Raw genomic sequence first — 12890 nt, 5'->3', positions numbered from 1 at the left:
TGCAGGGCATCTGGTGCAAAGGAAAAGAAGGAAACGAATGTTCTATCAACTAGCCAACAGTCTGCTGGTTCTTCTGTATCAAAAACAAATGCTGGAAAAGGGAGCACAAATGAAGCTGATGGGTTTTGTAGCAGCCCTCCTAAAGTCCATGAAATAGGCAAGCTGAAGGTGCGCACTGCAACACAAATGCTAATAGGCCACACATTTTTTCCTTTTCTTTTTGCGTCTAATCATGTACCCTTAAACAGTCTGACTCTGAAGCACAATGTCAAAGAGAGCATTCCTCAAAGGACCCCATGCCGGAAATGTGTGCTCCAGCCACATCAACTTTCGCTCCAGGAAACCATGTAGATGGAGGTACAACTTTTTGGTTTTTTGTAACTTTTTTAATGTTCTTTTCTTTTTCTCGTTCTCTTGAACTTACATTCCTAACTCCATTTTTTTCATTTTGAACCACATCAATTTTGATACAATACAAAAGGAGAAGGATAAATGCCCAATCAAGCAGCGAACCACATGATCCCTGTTCAATCAAGCACAAGAAGCCTTTAGAAGCTCTTTTGAAGGTACAGAATGTGCTTTTTTTTCTTTTTCGTAATGCAAGTTGATTTTCAAAAAGATTCATCTAACATAGTTTTTTGCTTTTGTGTTTGCATTCTTTTCCTGCAACAGGGTGACAAAAAAATCCCCTCAAAACAGGGTGAAGAAAAGGATGAAGCCCACACTCTAGATAATCAACAAGAGAAAAGCAACAGCCTCAACCACATGCTTATTGGAGAAGCAAAAGAGAACCACATTCAAAATGTAGCAGAGAGTGCCAAGGAGGACATCCCAACAGAGCTCATTCAGTCCAAAATAATTTTCACGGAATCAAAGCAAACAACATTTTCTGGTTTTCAAAACACATCAATTCAGGAATTGGTACACAAAATTTATTTTTCTTCGTGTCAGTAGTGGCATTCATAGACATGCTTACCACTCTCTAGTTGTCAATCTTTTTGTCTTCTTCTATGTGTTTTAACTGTGTCTTTTTTCTTGTTTTTTGTTTGTTCACTTGAAAACACACTTGAAAAAAGGACCTGCAGAGGAAAAAATTTAGGGGGCGCCCGGATAACCTGAGCATAGACATTAATGTAAAATCGCAACCAGAGAGTGGTAAGCATGTCTTTTTTTATGCTCTCTATTTTATAAAAACTGAAGCATAGACATTAATGTACCAGCACAATCAGATGTCTCCTTTCTTGTGTGTGTGTGTGTGTGTGACTGAAATTCTTTATTTGTTTTCAGGGACACATATAGATGAGGTTTTTGCAAGAGGCTATAAAATCATTAGCGACTTTCTAGACAAGGCAAGAGAAAAATACTTGTTCGCCGATGATAGCACCCCCTCATTCAGGATCTCTGAAGATGTGGATGAATGTGGAAATATAATCGAAGAACATGAATTGTGGAGGCCTGTATGGATGAAGGATGAGTGTTACAATAAAAAGATAGAGGCTAGTTTTTCAATATCTTTTTTTCATCCACAAGTGGTTTCTCCTGTCAACATAAATGCCATATTTTCAGTGCACATAACATTTTTTTTCTTTTTCTCATAAACAGGCAACGAAGTTGAAGATCGCCAGAAACTTCAAGGAAGTAGAGCCAGAAGAACTTGACATTTGTGTGCAAGGGAATACAAACTAGGTTTCTCCCCCCCCCCCCCCATCTGTTCAAATCATTGCTATAAATGTTGGCTATTTTTTTGACTTCTTTTTTTGGTCTCTCTCTGTGTTTTTGGTACTTGGTTTTTGTGACGAGCAACACAGAAACAGGGGAGCGGTAGTTCAAACTACGAGCTAAGCATTCAGTGCGCCCAAAGGGAAGTACAGAGAAGTTTGATGTGTGAGACGCCACACCCCCCAAAACCAGTTGAGGAGATTGTTGATTTGGTTAGTTTCGCAAAAAACTTTCTTCTCTTGTAGTAGTTTATCACAAATAGGCTTTTTTCTCCAAGCATTTTCCAGGGTTGACTTTTTCCTTCCTTTTTTTTATTCACCCTATGTGGCGTAGACAACACCTGAAGTTCAAATGTCAACTGGGTGGAATCACAGGCAAACTTGCTACTCACCATGCAAAAATAATAACGAGTACACAGCCGAGACTCCCCCACTCAAAATGAAGAAGGTAGTCCTAAAATAGCAGATTTCTTATCAAATACAAGCATTTATTCTTTTTTTTGTACTAAAAAAATTCTTTTCATATGCACTTTTTTGTGTGTTTGGTTCTCTTTTTATGTTCCCCCTAGGACTACTCCATGGTTCCAATAATAGGAAAAAGGTTATTTCCAGAGGAGGAAAGTTGTCAACAAGAATTCAGCGGCAGCAAAAGGAATCCAGTACAACTAATGGAAGAAAAAACTGTAAGAAGCCGTTTTTTTATTTTTAAGTGCTCTCTGTTTGTTAATCGTTCTTTTCTTTTTTCTGAAATTCTTTTTTTGTGCCATATGTATAGTCAGGACAACTCAAAATTCATGGAGGAAACATGTTTAGGCAAGAGCGCAGCACATTGGTCAACAGAACTGATGATTTTTACAATACAAATCTCTCGTTAGGAAGGCCAAGCAGTTTCCGTGGAAAAGAAAATGTACCACCAAAGAGGATTGTCCAACCAAGCAGGTACCGTAGCTCACCATACGACTGCAGTGAGAGGGGACCAATAATGCCACATGAGAGAAAGATGTATGAGAACATAACATCCTTGGCCAATGTTGAAGGATCGTGAGTTTTTTCTCAGATGCACTATTTTCTTTTTTGCAAAATGTTTTTTCCTTATACTCACTGTAAAGACTTTTTGTGCGTAAGCCTAACCTGCAAGCTGACATGTTTTCCTTTTGTTCTATATGTACAGCAAACCTGCAGTTTTGACAAAACCATCGCCACATTTGGACAGTTGGGTAACTCGATAAAAATAGGTGGCCGGGTCCAGGCCTATGTCATAAATGTGTACTGCAGGCACCTATTTAATTAAAATCATCCTAGGAACTCACTCAAGCACTATTTCTTCCACACTGCATCTGTAAGCAAATGAAACCCCACATTTTTTCTCTCTGTTTGTTTTTCATGCTTTTCCCTTGTTTTTATTTTTTCTGTCATCGTACTTACCTACCTTTCAAAAATTTCATCATTCAACAACTTTAAAAGGAATATTTCCTGGGCAAATGGAAAAATGATGAGGCAAGAATTTGGTGGAGGAAGAAACTGATTACAAGTTTCATTGGAGCTGGAAAAGCACATAATCTTTCGATGTCAGACAAGGTTTTTTGTCAAACTTCCTCTTTTCATTTTTCCACAACACAAGTTCAGCTATAATTTAGTTTAGTGTTTTTTCCTTCTTTCATACACACTAACTTGTTATCTATATTTTTCCCTTTTCTGCATCAACTCCAAAATGGATGTACACAAGTTGTACTTTCCAACACTACACGAGGAATATTACTTTCTGTTCGTCGTCGACATCAAGGGTCGCACGTTTTATTTTCTGGATTCTTTCTAAGATGAGAAGAGCTCATATCATATGAACATAAAAAAGAAGATTGTAAGTACAAGGGTTTTAATATTGTTTTTTGTTTTTGTGATAATTATATTGTCTGCAAGTTTTCCTGCAAACATCAGTAAATGTTTATTTTTTATATTTGAGGCAGATCTCAAGCTTTATATGCACTTGGTACGAAGCTCGGCTCCAACCAATGGATTTCAATGCATTCCCTGTTGTTTACCCTAAAGTCCCTCAACAAGATAACGAGTACGAAACCAAACATCTACGCTTTTATTTTTCCTGAATCCTTTTGCTTTGTTGTAAATTTTTTTATACATTTTTGTGATTTTTGTTCACAAACACCTGTACCTTTTTTGTGTGTATGTCCTTTTCAGTATTGATTGTGGCATTTTCACTATGAAACTAATGGGATGGTGCCAAGGAATCCAACCCCTATAGTTTTTTCACCAAAAGATGTCCCAGATGCAAGGATCCGATATGCTGTTGATCTCATGTTCAGCCACTACAACACTTTGGATGACGAGAAGAAGCGTGTCAAGGAGTTCCGCCTATAGGTTAACCCCATATGCTTTTTTCAGGTTTTTTCAGATTCCTTTGCTTTATGTTTGTGACAGGATTTTATTAAGTTTCCCCTGTGTTTTTATCCTCCCGTGCAGACATGAAAAAGTGCTGACAGCTCCTAAAAGACACCACTCACAATGACAAGAGGAGCTATATCAAGAGTCATATTAGCAAAATCAAAGGAAAGATGAGCTGTATCAAACACATAGTTAGCAATTGTTAAACATTTTCGAGATGTTTTTCTATTTTTTGTATGAACAGAGAATGTACACCTTTCTTGTTGCTGTACACATATATATGCCCCCTCTGTTATTTTTTATTTGGTTGGGAAACATGTGCTCCCGAAGGTGCTTCTACCCTAGTTTGGTCTTTTTCACTCGGTAATGTGGTGAAACACAGGAACTATAACAGTGTTTTTGCTCATGTGTTTATGTTTGCACCTTTTCCAAAATTTTGCTTAAATGAATTTTCATGTTTCCCGTGTGGGCATCAATACTTTTTTGGTGTTTTCCATCTGATGGAGAGGGCCAAGGAGATGACGACACAAAGGTCACCCTCTCTTTTTATATCTTTTTTGTACTCATTTTAATGCACAGCAGTCATCTTTAAGTTTCTAGATCTCTATATTTTTAGGTTCAGATCCACCTAAAATCTTTTTGCTCATCTTTTGAGTTTTTCCTGTATACTCCTGCACTCATTTTTTGCTTACAAACATATTAAAGTATGAAGTCATCTTTCAGAATCCCAGCTAGGGTAGCAAGTTTTGTTCATACAGTTTTCAGTTTTACTGCATTTTGTCATTTTACTAATAAAGATCATACAGCAGGCACCAAAAACTTATGAACTTAAGGAGGAGAAACAATGCCCATTTTGGATTTTCTCATAATGCAAGGAAACACTCATAAAGATCAAGACCAACGGCAACAAGGTAATTTATCCACATTGTTTCCCATCATTTGCGCAGCAACAGAGTTTTCAGTTCATAAGCAAAAAAAGAGGAAGAGAAACATGCAACAATTTTCATCTTCTCTCCTTATAATGTACTTATTGTTAAAGAACTTTCAACTCTTTTCTTTCTTCAAGATGCATCAGTAGTATCTTTTTGTGCGCTCCGCTTCTCGCCTGTTTTTTGCTTCCCTCCTGTTTGTTTCTTGCTAGGCATCCCCTTTGAGGCACTAGGCGCACTAGTAGTATCCTTCTATGCACTCTGTTTGTCACCTGCTTTTGGCCCCCCTCCTGTTTGTTTCTTCCTACTACTATCCTTTGAAGCACCAAGGACTCCTGTGACAACAAGATTTTTTTTCTTAGTTCTTTAGGTACAAATAAATGACAGCAGCAGAGTGATGAGATTTTAAGTAGTAGTCCTTTTAAAGTGCGAGGATTGAGGCAAACCTATTGGTTGCTTGCCGACTGTAGTCTTCTTGTGAAATTGGGACCTGGGGATGTGTTTGTTTGTGCACGAAGCAAAAACATGGTCATGCTGACCGCAATGACTGCAACCAATTTTTTGTTTTGCTTGTATTTTCTCCAAAAATGTCTTGTAACGCTCTTGTGGACGCCCCTTCGAAGCAATAACATCAGGATCCTTTAGACTTTCCCCGTACCCATCAGGGTGCGGCGTGACCATAGTAGGGGTTGGAGCTCTCTCAACATGCTTGTCTTGCATTTTTTGCTGTTCCTCTGCCAAAGTCATCTCATCTAGCTTTGCCTCAATCCTCACACTTTCACCAACCACATACATATATTTTTCATTGGATGACGCAGCATCCAAAGCCATTTCATTCAGTCTGCTAGACAGCAACATGTATCTAAGGTGATGGTCCCCTGCTGTTAGCTCCTCAGGGACGCCGTACTTGAGTTTTCTAATGTCTTTTCTTTGCTTGGCTCTCCATCTGCCAATGTAGTACTTCTCAGGTAGCACCAGCAAGTTGAGGTGTGTTAATACCCTAAGTATGTGGCTGCACACAACGCCATCTTTTTCAAACTTTCCACAAATGCAAGCAAAATCCTCTCTGTGCATATCAACAATGACAACATATCTCTGGATTCTAAAATCTTTCTCAGTGAGCATCCATGTCTTGTACACCTCGTACCTTGTGTTTTTCTCAACCTCCTCCACATGCAACTAGCTTGCAAACTTTATAACTTTCTGAAATCTGTAGAATATCGCTCTGTTGTACTTCTCTGCAGCCTGCAATTCCAGTTCAGTGCCCAGCCAGTAGGTTGGCTTTGTTGTTCTGGTAATAGAGTCTTGTTCCTTCTCATTCTCCTGCATCGCTTTCAATATCCGCTCATACTCACGCAAAAAGGTAATCACACTGAATGTTGAGCCTACATTGTCCTTAAATATGGCATTTGTCCCTTCACTCCGGGCAATCGAGTGGATGAAAGGGAAGACGCTTTTCTTGAAATAGACTGGGAAAAACAACTTCCTGTACTTCCACATGTACATGAAGTACTTGACATTATCTACTCCATATTTCTGCGTCATCGGTGGCCACAACATCTCAAACTCTGCCTCTGTCAGGAAGTTATGCATGATGTCGCTGAAGTCAACATACAAGTCTGGTTGTGTTGAAAAGGTTCTCACACATCTTTCCCGAACCTTTTTCATTATGTGGAAGAGATAACACCTATGAACAACACCCTTGAAAACAGCAGGAACCACGGTCTTCATCGCCACATCTTGGTCAGTAATGACCGTGAGAGGAGCTTTTCGACGCATGCAGTCCAGAAATGTGTCGAAAAGCCATTCAAATGTGTCCACCGTCTCGTTGTGCACTATAGCACAAGGAAACAAGCAGTTGAGCCCGTGTCCAGTGATGCCAACAAACGGTGCAAACGACATATTGTAACAATTTGTCTTGTATGTCATGTCGAAACTCAAACAATCACCATACAGCTCATACATTTTTCTTGAGTAGCCATCCGCCCAGAATATGCACAACACCTTGTTGATGTCCTCGTCAGCAACTTTGAATGCATAGTAGAAATTTGGATCTTCCTTTTGTTTGTTCCTAAAGTACTCAAGGACCTGCAGCATATCTCCCTTGCCATTCTCTCTGTTTATTGCCGTCCTCACATTGCTAACATATTTCTTAGTGTATGGTGCATCACCCCCTCGCAGGTAAGAAAGAATGGCCATAATCTTCCTAGTGGGCATCTGTACAGAGTTAAATGTCCTGATAAACAACTTCTCTTCCTCTGTCATCTTCTTGTGCGATCTGAGATACTTGCTCTCGTCTGGAGGGCTAAGGGTGTGGTTGTGCTCCAGGTCAACAACCGTGACAACCCATTTGTCTCCTTTTAGTGTTGCAATCATTTTAGCCTGGCACCCAGTTATTTGTATGAAGTTTTTCCTCTTCCTTTTTTCCTTCTCAGGCGGGGGGATCCCTGTTTTTTCTTGCTTCTTGAGCTGCCTCTATTTTTTCCTTTCTTCAAGCACATCCTCGCCAACAACTTTACCAGAGCGGTTGCACCTGTAAGTGTAATGGGACACTGCCTTGCCACCAGGTTTAGTTGCATGGTAGTTGCCTGCTTTCTTGATTGCAAACCCACAAATGGTTGCATACTCATTGTAGAATGCATGGGCAGCATCACAAGAATCAAAGACCATGCCCACATATGGCACATGGTAGCTCCATACTTCTTGGCTGCAAGTCTGAGCCTGAGCCGCACAGACATTGTCACTTTCTATGAACATGAGTATGTCCTCCTGTGACAGGTGTTCAACATTTTCTTGTTGCACTGGCCCACCTTCCTGTTGATCATCACAATCACAGACATTCTTATTTTTTCCATGTGCATCTGCTTGTTTACCATTGTCTGAAACATCATCGAAGCTCATGCCATCCGTGAAACTAGGGCCATGGCTGGAGCCAGCAGCTGCTGAATCATCACCCAAACCACCATCAAGACTCATGTCCTCAGGGAAACTAGGTCCATGGCTTGAACCAGCAGCAACTTCATCATCCAAATCATCATCCAAGTCATCCTCACCTTCATCAAAGTCAAAATCACCATCATCGTTGTCTTGTTCTCTGTATCTAGGTTGGTAGCTGCAACCTTGGTGCGCTTCAGCTGTGTTGCCATCCCAGCTCCAGCTAGGGAAACCTTCTGCCCCCACATCTACATTTCCCGCTTGCTGCCTCCCTGTTGGCTCGCCCCCCTCCTCTTGTCCTTGCAAACGCCCATACCGCTCAGTTATCATGTATGCGTCATTCTGTATCAGCAACAACAAGAATAAGAGAGTAAGCATATTTTTTTGTTATTTTTTCTGTCACACATGGGGGAAAGGGCACTCGGATATGTACCTCACAAACCCCCTGCCACCAGAATCTTGTTGTTGACCAGAATGTTGAGATCCACCAATACCAGCCTGTGACCACAAACATGTTATGTAGTTTATATTTTATTTGTTGACATTTTTCAACATTTTTTTGTTTCCACTATACATTTCAAAGTCAACAATATAAAGGCACTTATAGTACCTCTTGATCAGCAGCCATCAACAATTGTGTGTAGCTCATGTAACCACTTCCAAGAAAATTCATTTCATGCATCATTTCACCTTTTTGCATGTTAGAATTTCGTAATAGTATAAGTTACTTTCTTTTCTCTTTTTATCTTCTTTTCAGAGTTATAAGTGTTTGCAACATAGCAGAAGAACAAGTTTTTTCATGAAAAGCACATGACTTGAAGAGGGCACAAGCTATCATTTTTTCATGAAAGCACATACATGCATTGCAAATGGACTTGAAGATGTTTGAAATGGCAGTCGCGTCCCAGCTTGTTGCTGCTGCACATATTGGGCACCAACGTATGGCTGCTGCACATAGAGAGTAATGATCTAAATTCTTTTCTTTTTTTGAGGCCACACCAAAAAATGATGTATTTTTTCTTTCACAATCTAATGGTGTTGTTCTTTTAAAAAAACATAGATCATACATGAACCGATGTTGCTGGATCAACCGGGACTGGTATACGACTGATTGGAGTATACATTTTCTATCTTCTGTAGTCAGCAAACAAGATGTTACATATACTGTACATTTCCATTTTTCTGTATAGATCCAGAAGGGGCAGGGGCATGTATGCTTTTATATGCTTTTTCTTATACAACCCACTGTAGCAGATCTTGAAAAAAAGTTCAGTTTTCACTGTATTTGTACTGGGGTAATCATGGGACACTACTTGTTCAGGGGAGGGGGCATGTATAAGAATTTGCTGAATTTTTACACCTAGGTAATTTTGTTTTTTTGCCCTGAAACATGAAATCAAAACAGCTCATATACATGTTTCTGTAGGGAGCTGTACAACATCAATTCCCATGACATATGTTTTTCTTTTTTTGTCTCATGCAAAGAACCATGTTCATTAGTTTATCATATTCAAAAAGTGTCAACAACAACAGCAAATTTTCAACTTCTCTGTCCAAAACAAGCATACAACCTTTTCTCTGTCCACAAACAAGCGCACTACATTTTTTTAGTGTGTCCTGAACTGTATGTGTGTTGGACATACACAAAAATAGTAGCAGCATGGAAATTATTATCCTTTATGTCACCAAACAACTGAATACCCATGCTTCTAACATACTACATGTTTCTAATATACTACACTTTTCTTCTTCATTTTTTTCTTCAGAGAAACTTTGAACAACATGTGAGACAAAGATGGATTTTTCCTCCCAAGAAGTTATCTCAGAGACAAACCTGCGTGCCCATCAGGAAATTTCCATACTGCTCCAAAATTGCTGCAGAAAAACAAAGGGAGAAGAAGAAATCAGAAGGTTTTCAGATCCAAAAAGAAGAAGGGAACAAGATCAGGAGAATTGAAAAAGAAAGGGGCTGCAGATGGATCCATGGACGCACAAACTCACCCTGGTGAGTTTGTTTCCCCCTATCCCTATTCTTATCTTCATCATCTGCTTCTTTCATGTCCAAGAACAGCCGCCACCTACACTAGGGTTGGGTAGGGGAGGCAGGGACGGGGAGGAAGGAGGGGAAAGATGGGAGGGGTGAGGACTGGTGTGTTCTCTCATGGTGGGAGGGTGGGGGTTCAGGGTTTTGACAGAGGAGCAAAAGTTTTCCTATCTTTTAGCTACACATGGGCTTTCTGCTTTTTTTGTTTGTGTGTTTGGTGCGTCCAGGGATGGGGACACAGGTACAACAGGCCTGACAAACAGCAAAAACCCAACAGAAAAGCCCATACAACAGTAGCAGCTTGTTGGTCCAGCCTCAACCACGACAAACAATGTGAGAAGCCCAGCCCAAAGTAACAAACAAACAAACAGGGGGAAAACGAAATAAGCCCAGGTGCTAAGCCGTTTCAACCCAGCAGAAACAGAGCTACCTAACAGACCTAGACACTCCCTTTATAAAATACATTAGTTGTACCTAAATTAGTATGAGCAAATATGCCACCACCACAATTAACTTGGCACCTAAAATAAGTTAGTTTGTAATTGTTTATTATTTTAAAAGCATTTAAATAATTGTTCTCGCTACGTCTTATTCATTTTAGAGTATTTAAACAATTTATAAAAGTGTGGTCTCTCCACCATAATTACCTATGCATTATTTGGCACAAAACGAACATTTTAGTTTTAATATTTGAAAACTTTAATTGTTTGACTTGATTTAGAATTTGAATTTTGAATCGGTTTTTGAACTAACCCGAGATTAACTACAGTGACAGAGGTGACGTGGCATCATTAACGAGGGATTACTGTAGCCTAATTATCCGGGCGTCACAGCGGCGAGCGCACCTCCTCCTCAGCTCCTCCCCGCTACGTCAAGCCAAAGACGGAGCCGGGGCTCACCGCCGTCAAGCCAGAGCTGGGGTTCCCCGTCATGAAGACGGAGCCCGGGCTCGCTGGCGGCGTCAAGGAGGAGGTGCTCGACGACGTGGCGGCCCTCAAATGCGACGCCGGACAGGGGTCCAGCAGGGGCGGCCGCGTCAAGGAGGAGAAGGACGACGAGGATGGCGGCGACGACGGCGACTTCGCCGCGCTCAGCGCGTTCTTCGGCCCGTAGTTATAGTTGCGGCCCTTTTTTTAAAGTACTTCGCTTTGCTATGTGAAAAACTATGTAGGTCGCCTAAGTAATGTCATGTTCGCCGAATTTTAGCCGAATCTTTGTCCCGTTTGTTGAACTTTAGCCGAATTCCTTAAAAAAAAGCCTTCTGGGAGCAACCCTGGGGCCGGCGGCTGGGAATCTGAATGTCCCTACGCCGATTTTAGCGCCGGTTTGCCCCCAGGCGGCGAATTTACGCGCCCCTGGGGGGGGGCAACGGTTGGAGATGCTCTTAGACTTTCTTCAGAGGGAGGTAGTGAGGTACTCCATCCCCTTTTGTATTTTATAGCGGACATAAATATAATTTTGCAGTACATCAATATGATTTTGCAGTACATCCCATCTGAATTTGACTCATACACCTAATTTTGCAGTACATCAATATGATTTTGCACAGTACATCAATATGATTTTGCAGTACATCCCATCTGAATTTGACTCATACACATAATTTTGCAGTACATCAATATGATTTTGCAGTACATCCCATCTGAATTTGACTCATACACATAATTTTGCAGTACATCAATATGATTTTGCAGTACATCCCATCTGAATTTGACTCATACACATAATTTTGCAGTACATCCCATCTGAATTTGACTCATACACATAATTTTGCAGTACATCATCATGATTTAGGCTAGATGTGTATGAGGTTGTAATTTTGCAGTACACATTATTGAGCTTCTTTTTCTGACCAGATGCAGTACATAAGTTATGGTCCATCAGATAGAGGTGGAACGAGGCGTGGTGCAAGGGATTTTTTTCACATCAGGGAAGGGGCGTCCAAGTGGAGGTGGAGCAAGCTCTCTCCATCCGAAAATGTAACACGTTTTTTGACACTATCATAGCGTACATTGAGAGAGTATATGACACCGAAGTAAGGTTTGTAAGGCAAAAAAAAAAAAGCAAGCAAGGCACCAGACTTTGTAGGAATCTATTATGGCTCTCCATTGGAGCTTATTGTTGTGACTGAAATCCTAAAGGAACACATTGCCCGCCGGAGATGGTCTAAATCGTGAACCTAAGTAGATTCAATTATTGACCTCTCCGCATTTTATAGAATCGATGATATAAAATGACTCATACGCTTTGTATACAAAGAGTTGTCAATAAATTCAGTGGTGTACACCACATGGGCACATGTGGTAAGTAATTCGAGCTACTTAAAAAAATCAATGGAGTACAAAGGTGATGAAGTCAACTCTTAGTACTCTTAGCTAAGCGCCAATCACAATCTCTTATCCTCTCCCGCCCCAATTCAATAACGATGCACCAGTTCGTCGAAAATAAAAATAAACATGATGTACCAGTACAGACAAGTTGTCAAGTTGGCTTAACTGTAGTTTAGACCCAAAGAGTAGATCTCTGATTTGAAACTTAAACTCACCTACAAGTCTAGGAAATGTAAATTTTTGGACCCAAAATGTCCAAAGGTTCAACTTTAACCATAAATTTAATCAACGAGACCGACTTCGACGGAAGCAAAAATTATATAATTGAAAACATTTTCTGAATACGAATTCACTGGCATAACTTTTGCTCCCACCGTAATTGATCTCGTTGGTTAAATTTATAATCAAAGTTGAAACATGAAAACCGAGAACGCACTGTATTTTGGAACGGAGGGAGTATCTCTTTGCTCACTTGCTCCTACTGCCCACCACTGGATCGGAAGCGGATCCTCTAACATAGAGAAGGGAAGTCATGGTG

General features: G+C 40.4%; 1 protein-coding gene across 1 annotated transcript; it reads right to left on the bottom strand.

Moving 5' to 3' along the window:
- Nucleotides 1-5449: 5449 nt before the first annotated feature.
- LOC125531573 (protein FAR1-RELATED SEQUENCE 5-like) lies at nucleotides 5450-7420 on the bottom strand. Its single transcript, XM_048695925.1, has 3 exons — nucleotides 6656-7420; nucleotides 6279-6535; nucleotides 5450-6191 (listed from the first exon to the last, which is right to left on the bottom strand). Exons 1-3 carry the CDS (start codon nucleotides 7418-7420, stop codon nucleotides 5450-5452), a joined length of 1764 nt encoding a protein of 587 aa, XP_048551882.1.
- Nucleotides 7421-12890: the final 5470 nt, after the last annotated feature.

Source organism: Triticum urartu, unplaced genomic scaffold, assembly GCF_003073215.2.
Source record: "Triticum urartu cultivar G1812 unplaced genomic scaffold, Tu2.1 TuUngrouped_contig_7497, whole genome shotgun sequence".
NCBI classification, from domain to species: Eukaryota; Viridiplantae; Streptophyta; class Magnoliopsida; order Poales; family Poaceae; genus Triticum; species Triticum urartu.
The sequence above is the reverse complement of the archived record's forward strand: the minus strand, read 5'-3'. Positions and strand labels throughout refer to the sequence as shown.